Source organism: Semicossyphus pulcher, unplaced genomic scaffold (genome assembly GCF_022749685.1).
Source record: "Semicossyphus pulcher isolate SPU_LCO1_2020_fin unplaced genomic scaffold, fSemPul1.0.p SCAF_10, whole genome shotgun sequence".
NCBI lineage: Eukaryota > Metazoa > Chordata > Actinopteri > Labriformes > Labridae > Semicossyphus > Semicossyphus pulcher.
The window spans coordinates 27931786-27955958 of record NW_027211604.1 but is presented as its reverse complement, the minus strand read 5'-3'; the positions used below and the strand labels follow the sequence as shown (position 1 = coordinate 27955958).

Here is a 24173-nt window from a genome sequence, read left to right as displayed (position 1 = left end):
GAGGTATTTGGGTGTCTGGTGCCACGATTTACCAATTAGTTGATTTGGTTTATGTTAATATGTTCTTTAAAAGTGACCACTTATATAAATTAAACCTGGGCTACACATAAGCATTGAACATTTTAAAGGAACACATTTTTACAATGGCACAGGTTGTCTTCCATCAGGTTGGATGATGTTTTCTCTAAGGAGTTATGTGCTGGACGTCTCTTGTCTTACAACCGAAACTATAAACTGTTTTTTAGGCCAGTGGTTCTCAACTGGTCTAGCCTCAGGACCCGCCACCACCTCCTTAATGACAGTTGCGACGCAAATTTCGGAAAATTATCAACCTTTATTTAATAATAAATGGTGCAGTTTGGACCTGAGGCGGCTACCTGACCAGCAGGTAACAGTGCAAGGAAAATATTCCCTCTACAATTTATTCAATTAGACACCTTTTTCCAACAGACATAAACTAAAAAAAGTACAACATAAATGCAACTACTGTTGGGCTCATTAAGTTTCAAAAGTGTAAATGTAACTGTATCTGGGATTAACCAATCAGTGCAGACACAGTGTGTGAATAAGCTACACTTCTACTGCACGCACGCCATGTCCTTCAAAATAAAAGCACAGCATAGACTTTTTGCCACAACTTTTTTTGTTCAAGCACACATCCACGACCCACTTTTGGGTCCTGACCCACCAGTTGAGAACCATGGATTTAGGCCATACCATTTTGCTCATAAAAACATTAAATCGTATCTCTTCAAGTGCAATAAAACATGTATTGTCTAAAATATTTAGAGTAACACAGATGTGTTTTATGGTGGCTGATAAACTAGAACACATCCTCATTTTGTTCACATGAAAAACACTCTTCTGAACGGCAAACTAGAAAGAGAGGAACACATTCATACTCGGTCATGCATTTTAGTACTTTATTTCTGAGATATCAGTGCAAATGAACACCAAAAATGAAAACATAAAAAATGAAATAATGTTTCAGGTCTTCACATGAAAAAATGAAACACCTTTTTTATATTTGCTGCTACAAATGTATTTCTTAGATGCACAATGCAGATCTATGATTGTACGTCAATCCCCCACTATAGCCCCGAGCTCTTTCACAGAGCTTTGTTAACCAGTAACAGAAAAGAAAATCACAAAAATATTCAATGCACGTTTATTTTTCACACATTTTAATCAACTTGCTCAACAGTCTGTGGTTATTTAGGGACTGTTCATATTCTAGACGAACCTCTCTCTGTGATAAAAAAGACCTATTTTAAGACTTGACATTTTCCCCCATCACCAGTAGGGATACACAGGTAGTTCCCATGCGTCTGCATGCAACAGGCAGCAGTGAGGAGAGTCAGACATTATTACACAACACAGCGCAGGATAGATTATCATTTACCACATAGAGACACATGCAAAGAACAAACCAACCAAAAAAAAAGATGGGCATAGCATCCTCTGCCTTTGTATGTACACTTGTACGCATATAATTCATATTTACATATCAGGGCATTAAAAACTAGGGTAATATCTTTTCTTAAACATTACAAAATAGTCATCTTTCATACTGAAAGTACTATTTACACAAATATATTTAACCATTGTGAAAATGTATTAATAATCGAAGAGACGTACTTCATGGGTATATGTATTAAAAAGATCACAAGACTAAATGGATAAAGCGATGTGAGAAATTAACTGAAAAGAATACAGTACAATCAAAATAAGGAGCTAGATAGCAGAAATCCCTCAAGACACCAAAATGTCTTGGTGATTATTTGGGGGCAGGTACACATATCCAGCTGCTTTGAAAACAAAGATGTACCTGTGGTCTTCTCTTCATTATCATGCAATTCTTTTGACATTTTATGGGTTTAGAGACTGCCACAAAAATAAAAGATGTCTGAAAAACCACAACAGTTAAGAAATTATGAAAAAAAATATCACAAACTGTCAAATTCTCAACAGATATCAATACTGACATTTTTTTACTACATGCCATTAAATTATTCTGAAAAGGACACAGAGGGCTCAGCTTCAATAGTGCAAATTCTGGGTGCTCTTTTATATTAAAATCTAAAGAAAAAGCCACGTGCTCCTCACTCAAAGTTTTTGTGTGCGTGAAGCAAAGTCATGTGGGTTTACCCAGGATGGTGAGACACGTTTCTCAGACACTGCAGCCTTCTAACTGTTGCTCTAGAAACCTGTTTACATACAGTTGCTCAACTGTAAACACCACACATGCTGTGTTGACCCATCTGCTCAAAACTGCACAATCTGCAAACACTTCACCCTGAATTTGCACTGTCGAATATAACCCCCAAAGGTTAAATTCAAAGAAAAGCATAATTCAATGAGTTGTGACCATTCAAACCTCCTTTGATATATTCTTACTCCATTGGTAATTATACTGCACCATGAATCTTGAGGAAAAAGCAAGACAAAGCATTCATCATAGTAGGATTCTCACTGCAGCTATTGCAATGTGAAATTTGTTTTCAAGGTCCTCTGAATGAATTTATCATGTACATTGTTGTTATAGACTGCTGTGTCTGCCCTAGAATGACTTTATTTGGAATCGTATCTAAAACTGATGGGGCGTTGTCTATCTGCAAATGTTCTGATGGAGAAAATAAATAAATGTCCAATGAACTGAGCACTAACATTTTTGGATTCATCAATAATAAATGTAGCCGGAAATGTTCTTTATCAATGTTTTATGGCGGGCAACAAAGAGGACATGGAATAGTGATATGTTTACAATTCAGATATAAATAATAAGTGTAAAACAAGACCAAATTGTAGAGGAGGACTTCATAATTGACAAAATAAAATATGTTGTGCAAGATAATCACTGATGGGGAAAGGTCGAATTTGTGTCAGTTGTGTAGTTTTCTTTGAATTAATTGGACATTTTGCTAAGACGGACCTGTTTTGTACCATTCCATGACCTGACTATTTAAAATTGATAAACCAATTCAAGTATGCATTTGAAGTATGCATTTGAATTTGAACTTGCTCTATTTCATTAAAAAAACACTTTTTCATTCTTTATTTTTTGTATCATCAAACCAATTTGGCAAGTCATTAAAAAAGGGAAAAAAAAAAGAGTCAATGAATTCAATTCCATATTGTATTTTTCTGTAGTTGATACAACTTCTATTCAGATGATTGGCTCAGCCCCTGGCTCTCATGGCTGTGCTTGTCATTATGGGTTGGTGATTGTGGGGTGGAGCTCAGACTGTGTTCATAAGCATGCATGTCACTGATTGGCTCCTCTTTAACTCTGACCACAGACTGGGTTCCCTCCATCTGATCCCTCACCTCCCTCCTCAGCTGAATGCTGCCCTTTTGCAACATGTAATACAAGATGGGGTTGGAACGAGAGAGCCGTGGAGAGTCCAGGTTTGAGTCACAACCCTCATCTTCCTCGTTCTCCTGACTACTCCATCGCACAGGGCTTTCAGGCTCCTGTTTAACTAGAGTAGGGGGGTCTCGTTTTTGAGTGACTGGCCATGGAGCTGGGTGGCGGTTCCAGGGGGTGCGTACAGGGCTGTCACCTGCAGGGGGTGTGGGCAGTGGTCTGAGATTACTCGGAAGCCCTGAGTTGAGAGAACCATGGGGGTTCCAGCTGGGCAGGTGGAGGAAGCTGTGATTATGGGAAGGCTGACTTAAAATGCTGCCATTGGCCTTGCCATTGGCCTGCAAGACAGAGGGACTGGGTGTCCCCCGGGGCTGCTGAGACAGCTCCTTCAGGCAGTTGTCCGAGAGCAGCAGCTGTTTGAGCACATTAAAGCCCCGGCTCTCTCTGGTGAGGGTCTCGCTTGGTGGGCTCCGAGGGGGAGCCACCTCTTCCTTCGGACTCCTCTGCTGTGCAGGCTGTTCCTGCACAGCAGGACAGGCAAACATGTTTGTGTCTCCACTGTCCACTGCTCTTGGAGAGCTGGTATTATTCAAACTATCAGTCCGATCCGAGCAGAGGCGCCTCTTCTTAGGACTGGGGCTTGGATACTCCCTCTGTTCCTCTTTAACCTGTCTGGGCTGTAACTCAGCCTGCATTGCAGCACTCGTATAGTAGGTAGCAGTCTGTTGTTTAAGCAACTGGCTGAGGAGGCCATACTTTGCAATGACCTCTGTAGGCCGTGGTTCTGTTTTAAAGTCCTGCCGAGAATCTGAAATGGGGCTCTTCCTCTCGTAAGCACTAGGCCTCTTTCTGCCACTTGATTCTTCAGAAATGGCTGAGGACGGCCCCACCTCCTCCATGATCTCTGTTTTGACCTTTACATCCAAAGGGGGCCCATTGGAGCTATCACAGATGATGGATGCACCAGGGATCTTCTCATAGCACCCTCCTGCCATCTCCGCACTCCTTCTGCCACTGCCAGTGGGCCTTTCTTTGCGGCTGACAGTACCAGTAGCTGAGCCTGTTCCTAGAAGGAGCTGCAGCACAGTGCGCCTCTCTAGAAGGTTCTCAATCTGTGATGAAGGAGGAGAGGCTTCCTTCTGACTGAAAGGCGTGCCACTGCCTGAGGGTCCGTCGGAGAGTGGAGTGGTGGTGGTCCTGTGGATTGGAGCATTCAGCCTTTCCAATAGGGCAAGGGGCCTGCCTGCATCGAGCTCCTGACCTGCCCCATTGGAGGGGATGGGTGGAGAGGAAGAAGCTGTGCCACACTGAGCCAGATTCTGTAAAAGTTTACTGGCACTAAAGGCAGGCTCTGAATCCTTTTCAGCAGGGAAGGCTTTAGACTTACACAAATCCAGTGGGCTAGACTGGACATGTGGGGAGGGGTATGAGTATGGGGATAGTGCGCCACTAGGATCCCGACTAGGTGGGTAGAGGGGTTGGGCTGGGGCTACAGGTCTCTCTATAGGACTTTTTGTCCTGGTGTCCTCCCAGGGCACTAGTCCCTTTGGCTGGCCTCGAGACATGGTGGCCATAGTTATATCAAGTGGCAAATCCTGGTTACCTGCGCTTTTATTAACCATCTCATTATTTCTGCGCTCAAGAAGCAGTTGCATGAGTGTGAGCTTGGGGTGGGATTTGAGGTCAGGGCTCATTTCAGGCTCCTTGTTCTTTGGCACCTTTGACCCTGATGACTCTGGCTTCCACTTGTTTATTAAAGATTCTGTTAGTTTGTCCAGGGAGGATGTAGAAATAGAGGAGGAAGAAGAGGAAGAAGTAGCAGTGGAAACAGAGGAGACAACAGTTGAGGATGGTGAAAAGGTTGTGGTGGAAAGTTGAGCAGAAGCTTGAGGAGAAAATGCAACTGGGGTGGAGGAGAACACTGTGGTTGAAGAAGAGAGAGTAGATGTATAAGAGGAGAAGGAGGAGAAGGAAGAAGAGTTGATGGTAGTTTTGGGCCCTGTTTCTTGTGTATTGGCCCGGCTTTTAATGGAGAGGTCAATGGGAGAGCAGCTTGAGTAGGAACTCTCTGCATCACTGCTGTCCTTGGTCATGCTTCTCTCCTGAGTGGAGCATTCGCTGTCTGATGTGACTGAGGAGGAACCGCTTGGTGGCAGAGTTCCACAGCTGTCTTCCAGATGCCCATTCTTGGTCAGCTGCTTCTGGTTGTTGTGGTTATTGAGTAGCAGCAGCAACAAGCTGCTGCATGTTTGGGGGGGACGGGTTGGGCGTGAGTCAAAGCCTCGTTTCTCCCTAAGTGGTTGGCTGTGAGTGTGGTTTGGAGCATGTGGGGGAGTGGGCGGGGAGCTTTGGCTGTGGCCACGCAGCAAAGAGGGGCTCTGTGGACTGGACAGGGCCGTTCGAGGGAGTGTTGTCGTGGTTGTAGTTGTTGTTGTCATTCCATTTTGGGTTGTTAAAGAGCTTAATGTGTCTGGGGCTCTGGGTGGAGTCCCTCCCACACTAGGAGGCCTTGTGTCCGGGCCATACTGCTGGTTTGCCATGGCAGCTAGTCTTTCACTAGCAGATCTTCCAGAGAGCTGGGCTTTGAGCGCATGCTCTCGAGAGTACTGCTGGAGATGGGCTTCACTGGACAGCAGCAGGGCCAGTTGACTGCAGGCCACACTGGGCTTGGGGGAAGGTGCTGGACTAGAACGAATTTTCACCATGTTGGCCACTGCCTTCAGACGCTCTGCACAGGACACTGATTCAGCAGTTGTAGGAGCAGAGGGAGGGGTGGCACTGTGTGCTGACCGAGGTGATTCTGGGGGTCTGTCCTGACTGTGTCCCCGGCGACTGTAAGGTGTGTTGCTGTGATTTTGAAGTTTGCTCTTCCTCATTAGGCCCTTCAAGCGGCTTGAGGCTGTCCCATACACTGGAAGGGGCTCTTTGTCCGCAGGTGGTGCCTTGGAGGGAGAGGAACACTCACTGGGGGGTTTATTGGAGTGCTGAGACATTGCCACACTCTGAAGCCTTGAGCTGAATGACTGAAGCAGGGAAGCCAACAGGGTGCTTTCCCCACCATGAGGTGATCCTTCTAGTGTTCCATTTTGTAGGCCACCTCCTTGGCCATTCAGCTCCATTGAGGGTGAACTCATCTGCTGATTCACTGGATCATTCCAGGCTCCAGAGCGCAGCAGACGGGCCTTCTTCAGGTGCTGCGAAGAACCCAGCATTGGCCCGTTGGTTCCAGCCTTGGGAGCTGTGGGGCCATGGCTGGGCAGTTGGAAGGGCCCGCCTACCTTGTCACCCTGCTCCTGGTTGCTGTGGGCAGCCTCAGACCTCCCGCTTGCCGTGGCCCCAGGCCCGGCTACCACTGGATGCATCAGTAAACCTTCCAGATAAGTTAGAACAGCTGAATCCTTGTGTGTCTCAGGGCCAGGCTCCTCCCCATGAGTCATGTTCAATACTAGGATCCCCTCGTATGGTTCAGCACTGTTACTGGGAAACAAATGTCCACTAGGTCATCTGGTTGACAGTGGCATGTACTTCCTAAATACCAAAAAAGAGGGCAGGCAATTCCACTGAGTTAGCCTGCAGGGGAATGACGGATGCACTGGCCGGATGTGATCCCTCTATGTAGTGGGCACAGTCAGCGCTGTGGTGAAACAGCAACCATGGTTGGAGGCAAACGGGGGCAGGTGGGCCTCCCAGGCATTGTTGTATGCCTTTAAACACCGTAGGATCCCAGAAGGCCGAGATCCAGGCTTATGTGAGTAGTAAGCGAGGAGTCAGCGGGATTTCACCACAAAGATGTTGACACATTCCGTGGCTGTGGATGTTTGGGATGTCTGTCCTTAGGCCTGGCTGTGGTTCTGTCAGTGGCGCCTTTCAGCTTTGCAGATCTCACATGGGGGACCTATGGGAGTGAGTGAGAGAGAAAGGAGGCAGGGAGAGAGGGATAGTTGGGTGGGGAGAAAGAGGAGAAAAAGGAGAAACTGTGTGAGTAGCAGGAATTTGCACAGCACTATATCACATTCATTTCACCACCTCGTCTGCCATCTCTGTTACTTAGCAACATTTCAGATTGACTGCACACGGCTCCCTCTCCTCTCTGCACTCTCCCCTCGCAGCCACTGAACAGACGACAAATGTAGATTAGGCCTGATTGGATCCAAATTGAAAATTCAAGCCCACTACCTTGAAAACATTCAGGTCGTGAGCTGTAAGCCCCTCACAGCGATGTCTTTCAAAAGTGAAGGGCCTTGTGAGAGCTGTGAATAATTTCTTATGCAGCTTGTCATTTCAGTGGATTATCCCCCCCACCACCACCTCCTGCTCCTTATGCACTTGAGCAGCGTCTCATACGATGCAACCCTCAGTCTTCATGAAGCAGGAGCCACCCACATGCACACAAGTTAGCATTTAAGCATTAGTGTCTATGTACAAGCGTGGAAACGTGCACTAAGACATACATACATATATGCATACTTTCACACACACAAACACACAGTAAGTAAAATCTGTTTTGGTGACTACTCGGTCTTACAATTGCATCATCTTTATAAACAACTGGCCAGCTATGAATCCTACACCAAGCTTAGCTCTTTTGAGCTTGAATTGTTTTTGAACTAGAAGCACAGAGCAAAACTGACTTGATGTGAGCCCTGTTTAAGGGTACAGTACAAAGTCAATGAAGAATCACAGCAAGCATTTACTGTACTGACAAGCTGTACTGGACTGTCAAGTGTGTGTGTTTTTTCTGTGTTCGTATATATGGAGGTGAGGGTGGCTTCAGGATCAGGTGCACCTGTCACACCACACCACTGTCAGGAGGGCTGAACTGGTGACACTGGGGTGAGCCTTGTGCCAGTTGCCATGACAGTGTCAGCGGCGTTGCCCTAGAAGACCTCTGCTCTGAACCCTGTCAGCGTGGTTTCCGTGGATACAGGACACCTCCGACAGTCCTGGCCGCATCCCATAAAGGTTAATTAATACAGAGTTTCCACCTCAGCTCAGCTGCTGTCCGTGTCCTTTCCCGAAGCCGTCCTCACCTTTGGTGTCCGCTGAGTGGACCGACATAGTAGGTCACACAACAGGACAGCAGCCCTTGATTATGACGAAAGGCCATGGCAACCCACGCAGCCACCAGTCTAAATACTTCACAGAGAACAGTAGCCAGGGCCAAAAACAACAAGGCAGCAGGCCTCTAATCAGGCTGAAATCCATCCCCGCGGCCAAGGTCCACAGGTTGTCATGACAGTAAGGGCAACAAGGTGGCACTTTTAACCCCTCTTTGAAAATGAGCTGGGATTAGAAGCTGGATTTGAGTTGAACAGTGCCTAATTAAGTCTGGGTAGCAGAAGGAAACCAATCAAGTTGGATTTTTTTTTTTACAACCACAGGTAGCTGAGGTGCCTGAGACTGTGTGGCATACAATTAAATAGGATAACTTAACTGAGATTGACCCATCAGTGTCAATCACACTTCAAGGCCATTTCTAAGCTGTTGACCTGAATCTGACAACAATAAAAGCCAACCTGGTCCTACTGGGCCATCTGACGTCTGCTGTCATGCTAATCTTAGATGCTCAGGATTAGGGCTATTTCCACGCCAGTGAGCTTAACGCAATTATAATAGAATGACCAGTTTGATCAGCACAATAAACACGTACACAAGTTTACCTTCACATGATACAGACCCCTCCCCAGTTAGTGAGAGAAAGAATATAAATGGAAAAGAAACACTGACACACGCATTCAACATGGAAAATCCTGTTAATCTCTTTGCTGCTGGCAGTGAACCTTTGGAATTACAGTTGACCTTGTCTCTGTTTTTGCCCAAAGAAACTTCAATACAGAGCAGACGAGGCTCCACAGGGACACGATGACACAGCACTATATTAGTTTATATACAACAGAGATACTCTATTCACTATCTCACATTAAGTACTGTTTTGAAAAAAAGTAAGGACCTTCAGGCTCTTGAGAGGCATGTAATGACAGAGCCGATGTCAAAAAGCCCTGTTACAGCAAGGGCAAGAGAAAATACGTTTTCCTCCGTGACAGAGCGCCGTTAAATAAATGACCTTAATATAGGGAGAGCTGTCCTCTATACAGAGCCCCTAAAGCACACAGCCCTCCTCCTTTGCTCCCTTAGAATGCGTGATGTGTGCATTACTATTACATTATCTCCCCTGGTGTATACATGTAAAATGACCTTACACATCTGTTAACATGTCATCTCATTGGTAGTGGCACCCAAAAAGCATGACCTCCTCCCCCCTCCCCCACCACGGGACACCAAAGCACCAATGAGCTGCTCTACGGTTTCTGTGGTGATTATCCATTATCCTTGACAATGTCAGCCAATGACAGAGCAGGCACCATTCTAAAGTGATTTTTACCCCTACAGTCGGCCACGTACATGTGAGAGGGAGGGCAAGTGACGGGGAGGGCAGAAAGCTTCATCATCCACTGGCTGGTTGGCTCTTCGTCTATTTGTCTCTCTTTCTGTTTCGCTCCTCTTGTACTTAAAAAGACACCAGGAACAGGAAAGGTCACCGCACTCTCAGCTGCTTTGTAAGATACGTGAAATTACCAAAATGTGCTGATGCAGATGTCACGGATTAGATCTCAAAATGTGAATTTCATTCCCTCCACTGACCTCTAGATTACACCCACTCCACCACCACCCCTAGGCAGGCATGATCACACTGGCTGGTAGCACAGCCTTATTTTATCTTTAAAAAGTGAGTTCTTTTAATGACCTTCATTGTTAGGAATGGTAATCCATTTAAGCCATTTAAAATGTATGAGACCAAACAAAAGAATTAAAAGGGGGAGAGCCAAAGGAGCGGCAGTTAAAGCCAAGGTCATTCATGCCGCCAAGGCTTTTCCACTTGATGCAACAGCTGGTGTCCATGCAAAGCTCTGGGCGTTAATAAAAAGTGACAATGCTGCCCGAGCGGTGTGTGTTACTAATGTCTGACACCAGCCTGGCAGATGTGTTCTCCCTGCATTTAAGGGGAGTCAAGGTTAAAGGAATTTAAAAGGAGAGGCGATGCCTAAACACTATTATATCATGTAATCTGCAGCCCAGCCCTGCTGCACATACTCAACAGGGTAGCTCACTTACACATGCGGCGTGACCGCTATTTGTAAATTCAATATGGCCTGACATGATTTAATAAGACAAAACATAAGCTACCTGACCAAATGCAGTTGTTCGAAGCCTTCACCAAGTGAACAAGTGCACCAAAGTTGAATTAAAAGCTCTTGTTCACCTTGAGAGAGGTAAACAAGAGCAGGACATGCTACCGAACAGCAGGAGAGCTAGAGCAAGAAGATGTTTTTGCAGATAAGTCAATCAGGACAAAATAACACTGAAATGCAATACACAGACACACGCACGCCCACACAATGAGAACTAGGGCGCTCTGACCCACTTCTTAGGATGCATTGACCAAACAAGTCATGCATAGCACACATGCCTCCATGTGAGCACACGGAAAGCAGTGGATCTACCCCGCATAAAGGAAATGTGATGCTGAAAAATCAGACCTCTTGTGTTAAGTAGCACAGGCGATCCATTGGGAAAAATACTTTGAGCTCTTGTATGTGAGGAAGAGCGTGTGATGACTGAATGTTAACATTTCAGACTTGGACAAAATGGGACCAGAGTGCTAAAGTTCTTGGCCTGCATCTGGCCTCGGATGAGGAGTGTGTGGGCGGATTTTAACTTCATCTGCACTCATCAGTACAAAGAGTTCTCGGGGTTGAGAGAGAGCAGAGAGGAATTCATGCACACTGATGAGTCATCTAAGCGGTTCAGAGCCCAGCTGACTGGCGGAGGATCCAGCCAAACTAGCCGGCGCAATGATGATATCACTGTATCACAGAGCTGGACCCTAGGTGCCCAGGCCTGCATGGATATGCTTACAAAATGTTTGTGTCCATAGTAAATATTTGTGTGCCATTTGGAAGACCCACCCAAGGGCCATTTCCTGAGTGGCTGAAAATTACTGCATCAATTAAACACACACACACATTCCTTCCTTAATGAGCCGTGCCTGCCATCAATCTATACCTGATTCATTTCTATTGGGCTCCGAGGTAATCTTCTGCTCACATCGTCTGTCCAAAATGGTGCTCATTTCCCTCCCGAAACAACACACATTTTCCATTTGTAAACACTGGTGCTGGAAATAGGAACAGCTGATTGCCCCATGGCCAGCACGCCAACAGGCACAAACAAGGCTCTTGAAACAGACTGCAGTGGTGATGTCTGAGGGAAATGGGCCACTTTGCAATTGAGATCAAATGTCCCACCGTCAGGATGCCCTGAGAGCTGGATAAAACCAGCTAGAAAACATCGGCCTTTAATGAATCATTTCCATAATATCCTTGGCATCAGCCCTAAGAAGGCTGTAGCCGTGAGTCAGCAAGATGTCTGCCTTTATTGGGTTAACAAAGTACTGCTGCGTTTCCTTTTAACTGTGAGTAATCTGGGAGAGTTTTGGAGTAATATGCCGTGTGACCGAGGTCTAAGTGACGGAAAAGAAGAGAACATATCTCTGCTATCATTCGGCCTTTCGTAATGCTCCCATTGACCTACTTTCTAGTTTTTAAATCATCCTAATGCTCCGAGTGAGGTTGGGGAATGATATTACCGGGTACAGTGGCTTTTGAAGGGACATTCCATCAGAATCATTAAAAAAACATATTTGTATTTGTTAATTTTGAAGTAAAATTAAAGGAATCTTTTAAATGAATCAAGATAGATTTAACCCAATGAAGTTTAAAACAATTATGCGTAACCTTTTCCAGGAAAATCTCTCAAGCAGCACAAATCCAGTTGGCAGGACAGAGCTGAGTACATGCCAATAAACAGGAGACTTCAATGAGATTAGTCCTACACCTGGCCCTCATGCCCTGACCCGGTGCTCGCAGTGCAGTAACAAAACAGATCCACTCTAGATACTCCTGATAGTCTTAGAATTTAAATTAGGATCCAGGTTATGAACAAAAAACACTTAAATACAAGTTTGTAACTTGGCAATCAGGTGAGGTGAGAACAAACATGGGTACCACCTCACCCTGCCCTTCTGTGCTCTGATTGGTTGATACTACTGTACTATAGTTAGCTGGGACTCGTTACTTCAGAGTTTGCCTTGAGGGCTTCTGCTAGGTATTTTTTATCAAACAGGAGTACAGATTGAGTTATGACCAAAGCAATTATATTCTCCCTTAATTTAACCATAGTGTTGGTGCCTAGACCAAACCAAACTGACGTTTCACACCATTAACCTCGTACTTTGTTCGGTTCAGGTGCCGAAACTGTTTGGTCAGGTTTAAGAAATTACCATTTTTGGGTTAGGATACTAAGTCAACAGTGTCAGTTGGTTTTTCACCAAAAGAGGTCTCCGGGGTCAAAGTATTGCGTATTTCTAGCTCCGTCCACCAGTCACTTTAGAGCTGAAGAAGCCTTTCGGATGAGAGGTGAAACGTCTTCAAGAACTTCAACCAAGTCCAGTTGCCTTTTGGATTAAAGTTAAAATTATCTTTCCAAGCCAAAAAATAGGGGGAGTCTATCGGGAAAAAAATTATGCATGACAAACATTTTCCATACAATGTCAGCTGACTTTGTACAACCAAACATAAAAAAGACATTCTGCTGCAACGAGGTGCATTTAGAAAAAAAAGCATCAAGAAAATAAAGTACCAGGACAACAACTACAAAACTGTAACTCTTGGATGATGAAGTATGCTTCCCTTGTTGAACAACAGTGCTAGGAGAACAAAATGAGTAACTGCTGCTTATTGTACTTCCCCCACAATAGAAGGGTTTTAGATAACACGATAAAACAAGCTACAACATGGCTGCCACCCTGCCACCCCAAAGGACCTTGTACCACCCTGCACCCTGTTGTTACACAACCTGGAGAAGACCCAAGTCTAAGCTTTAGACACGCAGCCTCAGCTATTCAAGTTAATGTTACAAGCCTCATGCGAGTCATTTTAAAGCAAAACACTGGACAAAACAAATTATTAAGCTCGGATAACCCTGGTCATTGGAACAGCAGATTATATTGTAATACTGGCTGTCACTGCCTGAGGGCAAAGACTTTAGCTGCTGCATGGTCAAAAACACAAATGAAAAACAGACTCTTTTTTTTTAAGTCACGTGTTGTAGGAAGCTTTAAATATTAAGTTGTGGTCAGAACTAATCTGAGTAATTAATATGCTAATAAAAAAACACATCCACTACCTTTGCATATACATGCAGAAGCATGGGGATTAAAAATACAGGCCAGTGCTACACAAAAGTAGTGACACTTCTTCAAGACACTTGACCCCAATGTCTGCTTCATGTGATTAGTGTGAACACTGTGTAGCGTACTCGGGCACGGGTCCAATTGAAAAGTTGGTCTCGAGTATGGTTCATGTGTACTCGGGTACGGTACACATCAGATGTGAAAGCTACTGTACCAAAACACGGAAGTGGACTGCTTTTTATAATGTCTCCTCCGAAATCTGCGTATGCGCACAGTACCGCCGATCTCATCCTCTGAACTGCACGGCCATGGCTGATGCCGTAGGAATGTAGGTGAGAGAGTCGTTCTTGAGATTTTCTCCCAAATATGAATGAGGCATAGTGCGAAGGTCGGCTCCATTGTATGGGCTTGGGAGCATGCGTTTGGCACGCTTTACGACACTGGAACGACAACATAGACTCTTCTTGTCCTTGTTTTTGAGGTGCATTACCACTACTGCTGAAATTACCGGGGGGGGGGCAACCGTACTCGGGTACAGTACGAAGCAATCAAACCTAATGTGAAAACACCCTGCAGCTCTCAGCAAACCCCATTAAACATCAGACAGAGGTTTTCCCTCAGAAAGAGATTTTAAAGAATCTGGTAAAATACTGTAAAATGGCTCTTGAAATGTTTCCATCTGCTCTGGCTTCTCAGAAACATAAAGCTTTACATGCACCATAACATTTTTAAGACACACTACTTTCCCTATTTTAAACATTTTACTGCTCATCAGTTAAAGTATGAGTCAGCGCTACTGGTGACTACTGCACCATCCAGGATTTAAAACATTACTATAATCCCAACAACATCGTAATAAACAGTTGAAAAGCTTCATTTAAAACATGTATTAGCTCGATATGAGGAGGTCTTTAGGTGTTTACAGCTCTAAAAGATACTTAATTGACCTGTTTATTACATGTTGGGGTTCTAAATGGGACTTAAAAATACTGCCAATATCATTAGGATATGAGATAAAGTTATCTCTGTCTCTTAAATTTTTATAATCATTATATAACATTATACAGAATGTGAAAGCTGAGTTATGAAATGTGTACCAAAGAACTGTGTAAGATAGAGTTAGTAGGGTATTTCACAGATAAACTTCCGGCTGTATTCTTCTTATTCTCGTTCTTTGTTTCTTTTGAGCCTTTTCTTGATGTGTGCCAAGTTTCCCATGATCTCCAATAGAGCCAGAGATAAATTCACATCTTATAAACACTAGGGCAAAACACTTAGTTTGGCTTGGCTTCTCTTTCCTTTCAAGCATTCTCCTCAACATTAAGTCCTAAAAGCTGAAACACGCTGATCTGTACTACTTCCTAAATACAGCATGGTTACCTGAACCCTACAATAAAAAAGATATGAGGTTCTGTCTGAGCTGTTGTTTGTTGGTGTTTGTGGATTTACAAAATAAGATTCTAGAAATGTGTTTGGTGTTTTTTTTTCACATTACTGCCTCCTTTGGTCGTCTCAGACACTGTTTCACTTGTAAGAGAGTTTGGAGAAGAAAAAACGTTTAATTAAAATACTAGAATTGTCATTGGCTTCACAATGCATGTGACAGGTGTACGGTTCATCTCCATGCATCAAGTAATGAGCCTATGTTAACAGACCTGACCTATCACTTGTGATAACTACCTAATAATGCTGAAATAATACATCATCTAGTACTGAGTTTAAACTACAGCCTGACCGGAGCTATCAGGGCGATATGGGTATATCACAGATATATCAGCATCTCGGTATATGTTATCGGATGTGTGCCAATATGGTTCTACTTCATCTCTGCTGACTGCCAGAAGGCGGTGCTTAAAGCCCTTAGTGACAGAGCGCTCTGGTGGTCATAGAGCCGTAGTTACATTCGTAACTTTGCATTTTTTTATGTGTTCCAGAAAGCAATCCTTGGGATGATTTTAAAAAATGGTGTCATACTCGAACTGCATAGTTTTCAATCCTCTCAGCGCTGCCTGCAGCACATGGAGCAGAGAAGGTATTGGCCCGCCTGAAAATTGGTTAAAAATGTAAATAATGTTAAATATTCTAATAAAGTTATTTGCATAAGAAAGCATCCTAATGAGTTCTTTTGCATAATCGATGCACAATCCACACAGAAAAAGTGTTTTTAAATTCCAGCTCAAAATCGGTTTTAATTATCTTTCCCAGTCTAATGTCAGTATTGGTCTCACACATTCCACATCAATCAGGCTTTTATTTAAACTGGTTCTGTTAAAAACAGGTGGATTTGATAAGACTGTGCTTCATTGGCTCTCAATGGTCACATTTTGCCAGTGAATGGAGGGCTCATGATTTGGGCTGGGTCGGGGACAAGCGGTGAATACAAAATCCTCACAGTGGACAAGAGCTATTTACAAACCAGTGCATGCATCTGACAAGCTGAAATAAAATGCGTCATTTGATTTGAATGAAAATTTCACAGCTGAAAAAAATATAATTTAGTCTACTTGTACGTGATTGGTTAAGTCACCAATGACAAAAGTAGAGGGGCAGATTAAAGGAAGTGTTCTTAGTCTGTGGTGCTCAGCTCTGGTTGTCATCACTCAAACTACTCCTGCTTTGCTCTCTAAGCAGAGGTTAATTGTAATTAATTGCCTTCACCTGGCAGCCCAGGTGTGATCAGTCCCTGACTGAGTAGCTAGAATGAAAGGTTACTCTGATTTTTGCATGTTATTTATTGCTTGGAAATAGACCAGGTTGGCTTTACTGTAACCAGGAGGAACACACTAACTGTCAGCCAAGATGCAGACAAGCACGGGGGCCGAGGCTTGCAGGAAATGAGTCTGTCTTCCTTCAGTCTGCCACTGACTATTAAACCAGACAGAGAGAGAGACAGACAAGGCCAGCACCCAACTGCAGCCGGCCTATTATTCCACTGTAATGAAGGAGATCAAGAGGACAGAGAGAAAAGTATTCAAAGGTAAATGTAGTAAAAAAAAGTTGAGGAACACTAAGCCGAATGCTAACACAGGTATAGAGCTGTGTTTGGGAGGTGAGCGCAGACACACATCATGCTCCCGTACCTTGTCATCCTTAGCTGTGGAGGCTGATACAGGTAAAGTGCAGTAATCAATTTGCTCTACTGGCAGGAGCACTCCTTTAGAATACTAATCAGGCTTCAGCCCTCCCCTCTTCTCGTCGTTCTCTCCATCCCTCCTCCTCCTCCTCCGCCCCCTCTGCCTTTCTCCTTCCTCGTTCACCTTTCTCATGACTTGACACCCCCCCACCCGCCGCCCCCCCCCCTCCAGTGCCCCAGACCTGACCAAATGCTAAAGGAGGGCGGGCTGTCTTCTGCACAGATAACTGCTGCCACTAATCAAGCCTACGTGCACCGGGGCGTGGGATTAAAAGAGCTTGCACAGCTTGACTCAGGCACTGAATGGTGTTAGCGCTCATACACACACACGTACGAGGTCAAAATAAAAACCTATAGGGAAGCCGGCAGCGTCTCGTCCTGGAAGCACACACACACAAACCCTCAGACGAGCAAACAACACAACAAGGTCAACTTAAAAGCTGATGTTAGGTGAACATTCTCGGGCTATAAAAGAACACACACAAGGAGATTAGATCTAAATTTACTCTGCCAGTCAAACGGGACTCTGTGGTGAGCCACCCATCTCTATCTCTCAGAACACATGTCACGCAGGGAGCCGCAGTGTTGTGCGCATCTAAAGCGAAAAAGAGGAACAAACTCGACTGTGAATTGACAGGGCCTTAATTCCCGTTCGTTTTTCATTTGGAGAGATGGCTTACAAAGGAGGGAGGGTCTCTACACCATATCAAACACATACCAGAGTTGCCTGGAGGCTGTAACAAAGCGTCCGCGATGTTACACACATACAGTACACAGGCGATAGGAGTGTGTGTGTGTGTGTGTGTGTGTGACAGAGGGAGAGAGAGAGACAACGCCACCCTATGCATCAGCAGGGATATTTCATTATGTACATAACGAGTGCCATTAATCGCTCTTAACAAGAGGACACAACCTCACCTTGGCAGTCTCACACGCGCAGCAGGAAGGTGGGAGGGGGGTGGGGGGGTTGGGGGCGGGGGCATGGAAATATCTACAGTGCGCACAGAAATTAAAATTCACCACGCTCAAGGATCCGCCGCCTCCTTTTGACCGACCACATCGCGGGGGCCCGGGGGTGTGTGGAGGCACGCCAGCAGTCATATAGGAGCTGCTCGTCTGATGGACACATAAAACACGTAAAAAAGTATAAAAAAGGAGGAGAGGAAGAGGAGGAGGAGGGGAGGAGAGGATATAAATATATAAATAAAAGTGGGGGGAAAATGCCGCAGTGGCGTTTGCCAGCGGGGGCTCGTGCCCTTGACATACTGACACGGGCGGAGAAAGGAGGGGGTGCTGTCATGTGACACTCCTGTCATTCGCCTGTCCACCCGCCTGCCTGGCCACCTGGCAAACACCCCCCCAACCCTAATATCTAGCCCACCTTCGTGTGACCTCATCCTCCCCTGACCTGACGCCGCTTGCCCCCCTCCCCTCCTCCACCTATGCCCACCGCCGCCCGCTCCACCACCACCCCTCTGCAGTCCTAGCACCCCGTCCGCCCCACCCCTAGCGCTCTGTTGTCTCCCCCCCTCCCCTCTCCCTCCCCCGCGGCTGTGCAGCAAGGTCAGGCGGGTCACCGTGTCCTCATCTGTAATCCGCTGCCATTCGTCAGCAGCCCCGGCCCAGGCTGGAGGAGAGAGAGGAGAGAGAGGAGAGGCAGGCGCTCCGACGAGGGGAGAATGCCCAATTAGGCAGCTGTCACACACACACACACACACACACACACACACACACACACACACACACACACACACACACACACACACACACACACACACACACACAGCTCAGCACAGCAGAGCAAGAGAGAGAAAGAGAGGAAGGGAGGGAGGCTGCAGAATCAGCCTACTGTCCACAGACAGAGGGGTGGGGGGGTGGGGGGGTGTACATGAATCCTTTCAGCTGTGAGTGTTTGTGTATTGTTTTGGTGTGTGTGTGGAGCAGTTGCGGGGGTCAACTACAGTTTAGACATGTATGACTGCTATCTGAGGCATGTCAGCAGGTTGTGCAAGTGTCTGAAGACACGGTAGTTAAAGCCACGGAAACTTAAATCCACAAAAGTCCCGGTTCTCTTTAATTTAGCCTCTTTTGTAAATAAAAATGAGCTTCTAAAAACTAGTTTCCCTCCGACGTTGAAATATTGTCATTTAAAGTTTCTGTAAACGTTTCTCATAATGGGTCCAAAGTGGGCGTGGTTATGTTAAATAATTAACTACAACTCAGTCCAATCATAGAACAAGTCATACGGCAGCTATATGGCTGATAACACCCAGTGGTGTATCTGCATGCCGAGTATTAACAGCTGATTATTGACGACAAGTTGCTGAGTGTCGACCGTGGTTGTCTATTTTCGGCCTCCATAGTTCAGTGCGGGATGTTGATGATCTATTTGGGGCGTTGAGTGGGGTTTAGTTCCGCAATAATATACCACAAGCTAACACTACAGAGCTATCATCTAGCTTACATAGCATGTGTATGCTAACTGCTAACTATGATATGGCTAGCAAAGCATTTGTAACTCAACATTCAGTGACAAGTTTATATGAATATTTTTCAGATTGCTTCTGCTCCATTGCTTCCTCTGATTCTGACTCAAACAAGTTGGACTACGCTGATAGCCTGTTGCACCACTGTTGTGGGCAGGGCCACATAGACGTCAATCAAATTGACTGGCCACGCCCACACAGTCTTGGTCTAAAGAGCAAAATGGGCTGTTTTTTGACAAGGTTTTGTTATAGGTATGTATTTGCCGAAGAAGTCAGTCAGATATCGTGATGCATCATTATATGATTGTCTTGCAATATATTAATTATCGCAGAATCGTTGTATCATGATATTATCATTGTATCGTGATATTATCGTTATATCGTGATATTATCATTGTTTTGTGATATCATCGTGAAATTATCGTGGACCGTGTATCACGTATCGCTGGATCGTGAGTTACCCTGCGATTCCCACCACTAATGCCTAATAACGCTCTTCTTTGATATCATATTTGCTCGCTAACTCATTTTAGTTTCCAGAAGCTTTAAATGAAACATTATGCCCATAGGTCTACTCCTATCTTAAAATGAAACCAAGTATTCTGTTAAGTACCTTTCTCATCTATAAGCACAAGATTGATGACATGATCAGGGAGAAATGGTTCGATGTACACAGGGCCAGAAAGACACCACAGGTCAAGCTTTGTCTAATGGCCAGTTGGCCAGTGAAACACATCCAGAGGACGGGTCACACAGCCAAAGTGGAGTGGAGGGGAAGCACCACACTGAAATACTTTACAGTCCCAGACTAGCAGCAGATATCAAATGGGTGACAAATATCCCATAATTGGATCATTCATCACCAGCGAACACATCTGTTTTGAGTAATGGGAAAACTAATCAGCAAAAATGATACAGAGACGACTCCATGCCAGGCACCGGAAGATTTATGCTCGAGCGATTCAGGACTCAAGCCTGTACCTATTGATTGTTTAGTCTAAATGCTTTTTCGTTTAATCAAAAGAAGGAGTAAAAAGTGGTACTATGCCAGCTGGGTGATGAACAGGTGGGATTGAATGCCCTCGGGGAGCTGGGGCAGACGGGTTAAAGAAAACTCCCTTCGCAGCCGTTTCTACATGCGTTCCACTTTAGGTGTCAAAGTTCACCAGGGTTCAGTGGAGCTTCAAATCCAGCTTTGAGTGGTTAGGGTTCAAACGGATTGCGTCACAAGTGCGAGGGACACTTATCCGGTAAATCCTGTCTGAGTAGAAAGTACAGTTCATAGAGACTTAGACGAGATGTCATACAGACAGGATACATATGTTCTGTACCCTGTGGCTCGGCTACAGGTGTCGTGTGTAAGCTGGTCCTCCCTGCCAGCCGATCATACAAAGTATAATGGAGGACAATGCAGGCGGAGGGAACATGACCTGTTACATTAATACAGTTAGAGCATGCAAAGGGGATAAACAGCGAAATCCCCTGAGCTACCCTCCACAGAGAGGACTTTCTCTGCAGCAATTTGAATGTCAATTTATTATTCATCAGTGGAAGTCACTTTTTCCGAGGTAGCAACTCTCATTCTCTATCTGTATTCTGCGGCTGAGGATGAACTAATGTACTGTTTATTGGCAGAGATGGACAGTAAAGCATGTGAAATATTAGCTACAAGTACAGGGATTAGAATTTAAGATTCAGTAATTACACTACAGTTGCTAATCCCTTTAACGCTTTGTTGCTTTGACATGTTGTTGACATGTTTGCTCTCTTTAGATAGTGGGTTAACATCATCGAATATGCTAAGAGCCGGGGGAAAGGAGGGATGGACTTGGGCTGCCATAAATTCCAAAGATGTCTTATTATTCTAATGTTGTGTTCTCACCTGGTTGCCACAGGTACGCCTACATTCATTTATAATCTAGTTCTGGTTTGAGTTTTAGGGCGTGTAACCTGCGTGTAAGATAAGGTGGGGACATTGCTGTGTCACTGAGGCTAAGCTAGCTGTTGTTATTAAGTAAATCCCTCCAAATTACAGGCTACCTGTTGTTAAACCACAAAGTCTAATTTTCTGTTTGTACACATGTTGGAAACAGAAGATAGGATGAGTGGGTGCGGAGGATTTGGAATTGATTAACTGCACATTTGACCGAGCTGGGCTGGGCAACACAACAAGTAAGAACTTGTGCATTACTTCAGCTGCTATAAGTACGTAATGTAAATACTTCTTTAATGTGAGAAGTTTGCAAGTAACGTGTCTAACTCCATTTATTAGTATCTTGTTCTCTAGATGTAAAAAAAAATGTGTGTTTGGGACAGAACCCAACAAATATCCTTATCATGATTTTAATTAAGTAACATCACACTCAAGGTTTTGATGTTGTACTGAATATTATCACAGCTGTGATTCGGTCGTAGGCACGAGGCTGCAGAAAATCATAGCTGTGCTGATATTCAGTTTAACATCACAACCTTGACTGTGATATTGCTTTTATACAACAGTTATACAAGCGGCAAATAATAGTGAACAGTCACTTATCAACAACAGATTGTTTTTTCCTCCACCAACTCAACTAGCTTAATTCACTGAAATTGGACTTTTGTTGCCAAGCAACCCAAACATTCTCCTGCACTTTGTGTCTCCAGGTTACCATAGATCAGCTGTTTTTAATCATGTACATTTATATGTTTGTTTTAATTGATCATCAACCAGTGAAATAAGAGTCTGCTGTGTGATTCAGAGGTACCAGCTTGATTAATGTAGACATACACGCTCTGCTGTATAGTTAATTAACAGTATTCAGAACACCTGGCTGAGGCGGAGTGATACACAGAGTGACGAGTCCCAGTGATGTTCTTCTCTGTATCAGGACTCATGGAACGCCTCTTGTCCAATCAGATTACTTGGTCGGAACTGTTGTGTAACTGTTATTATCAAAATATAATTTTTCTCCATATTATTCTGCTTAAGTGTGAATTTGTTATTTCCATTACACCATTATATTACTGTTTCTCCACTTGTACTCTTGAATACTCCTTTTACAACACACCACAAACTGACTTTGATTGAATGCATTTGACTGAAAACTTGAAAAATAGATGTGAATATGATAGAAAAACAGAAATACACTTGATCCCAATCCTACAAGTTAATAAAAAAGGCAAACTGTGAAACCCTGAAGAGAGAAGAGGTTCTATAAAGTTCATTTAGGTCACAGTAAAATCCCCATCAAATCCCACACACACACTACAGGCCCCTGTGAGAATACTCTAGTAATGTCTGTTGGGCTGTATCACTGAGCGGCTCCACCCATCTCTCTGATTGTTATTATAATGACTCAGTGTTTCGTGGGCCAGTTCTCGCTCTGCTCTTCCAGCACTGAAAGTACCTAAAGTGCTCCCAAAGTCTACAGATTGTAATCTGTGATGTCATATTGATGCATGGCCTGAAGCGGCTCCATTAGCGGCCTGACTGACTTTGTGGATTCGTACAACGTCTGCTTGTACTTTTACATCTACGAGGAAATTTAGATGATAGGAGGGCTATTAGTTCTATTCAAAATAACCAAAGCTTATCTTTTCTCCAAATTACTTTCACCTTGTACTTCTTTTTCAATTCGTTTTATGTTAGTGGAAAATCATGAGAAAGAGTTCTTACTCATATCTTGGTGGTAAAACTAGGGCAACAATATACATTTAAGCTAAATTTCTGCAAAAATGGGGTTACAATAATGAATATTGTGGGAAATCCTCTTCACTTCCTGTGTCAGAGAAGGTCAAAGGTCAGTTCCATATCTGAGCACCTGGAGTGAGTGAGCCAGTGTTTACCTAAATGACGAATCACTACAACATACAGTTTGCTGCCAAGAACAGGGACTTGGACTCCGGTCCTCGGGTTAAAGAGCGAACAACTCCACTGCCTTGAATGCACCTCAGATTTAAACGGCTGTTACAGTCGTGTTCTTAATGCAACAGGCACTGCAAGCTGACACCTGACTGACCGATGGGCATGAGACTACAGTGTAAACAAAAGGTGGACAAGCAGCTCAGCACATGGATACTGTTTACTACTACACCTTATTAACGCTGCTCTCTCAAAACTACTGTGCTGCTGATGAGGCCGTCAAACTTACAGCTAACAGCTTCACAATCATCACTGGCTTGTTAAAAGAGAGAATGACGTCCTTGTCATTCCCACTGTTCTCGCACTGTGTAACTTGGGTTCAATGGGGACGACCTCACAGGAGACGTTACGGCAAGGCTTTCTGGCAGAAAGCCCTGAAGGCAAACACCTTCTGCTACCGTCTTAGCTGGGTATTCTTAGTACAGACATCCTGGCAGAGGTGAAGAGGTCGTTGAAGGAGAAGAGAAAAACAGAGAGAGTGACCAAGCAGAGACCGGCTTTATGTGCACTGTCACTGATAAATAAACCAATAAATAAAAACAAATAGATAAAATATGATCGTGGTTGGGTTCGACGGAAAATATCAGATAGTGACTTAGTTGTGAATTTTGGGATTAAAATATTAGTATTTATTTGTTTACATCTAATAATTAGTAACAATAGTGGATTAATGAACAGTAACCTGCAGTTTTTGATGCACACAAAGGCCATGTCCACACGTACACAGGTGTTTTTCAAATCGTAGCTTTTTCTCTGCGTTTCGTCAACACAAACACCGTTTCAGGTCACTGAAAATAAATCTTTTGTAAAACTCCGGCCAGGGTGAAGACTTTCAGAAACTCCGTTTCCACGGAGACGTGTAGACGGGGAGCGTTTTGGCTCGTGACATCAGGCTGTGCGCCGTTATCTCCTTTGTGAGCCGTCACTAATGAGGCGACTTTCCTTGCAAAATGACGGATGTGACAAAAACAGTGATGCTTCTAACCTGCTAACAGGACTTTTAACATGATTACACATATATATTGAGGAATAAC

General features: G+C 44.3%; 1 protein-coding gene across 2 annotated transcripts in view; it reads right to left on the bottom strand.

Moving 5' to 3' along the window:
• Nucleotides 1-909: 909 nt before the first annotated feature.
• nrip1b (nuclear receptor interacting protein 1b) overlaps nt 910-24173 on the bottom strand; it is a 47700-nt gene continuing 24436 nt past the window's right edge. For both annotated transcript variants that reach the window (XM_069672482.1, XM_069672473.1), the window contains one exon: nt 910-7262. In XM_069672482.1, coding sequence (XP_069528583.1) covers nt 3163-6804 — 3642 coding nt within the window. In that variant the 5' untranslated portion in view covers nt 6805-7262 and the 3' untranslated portion in view covers nt 910-3162. The remainder of the gene's footprint in view (nt 7263-24173) is intronic.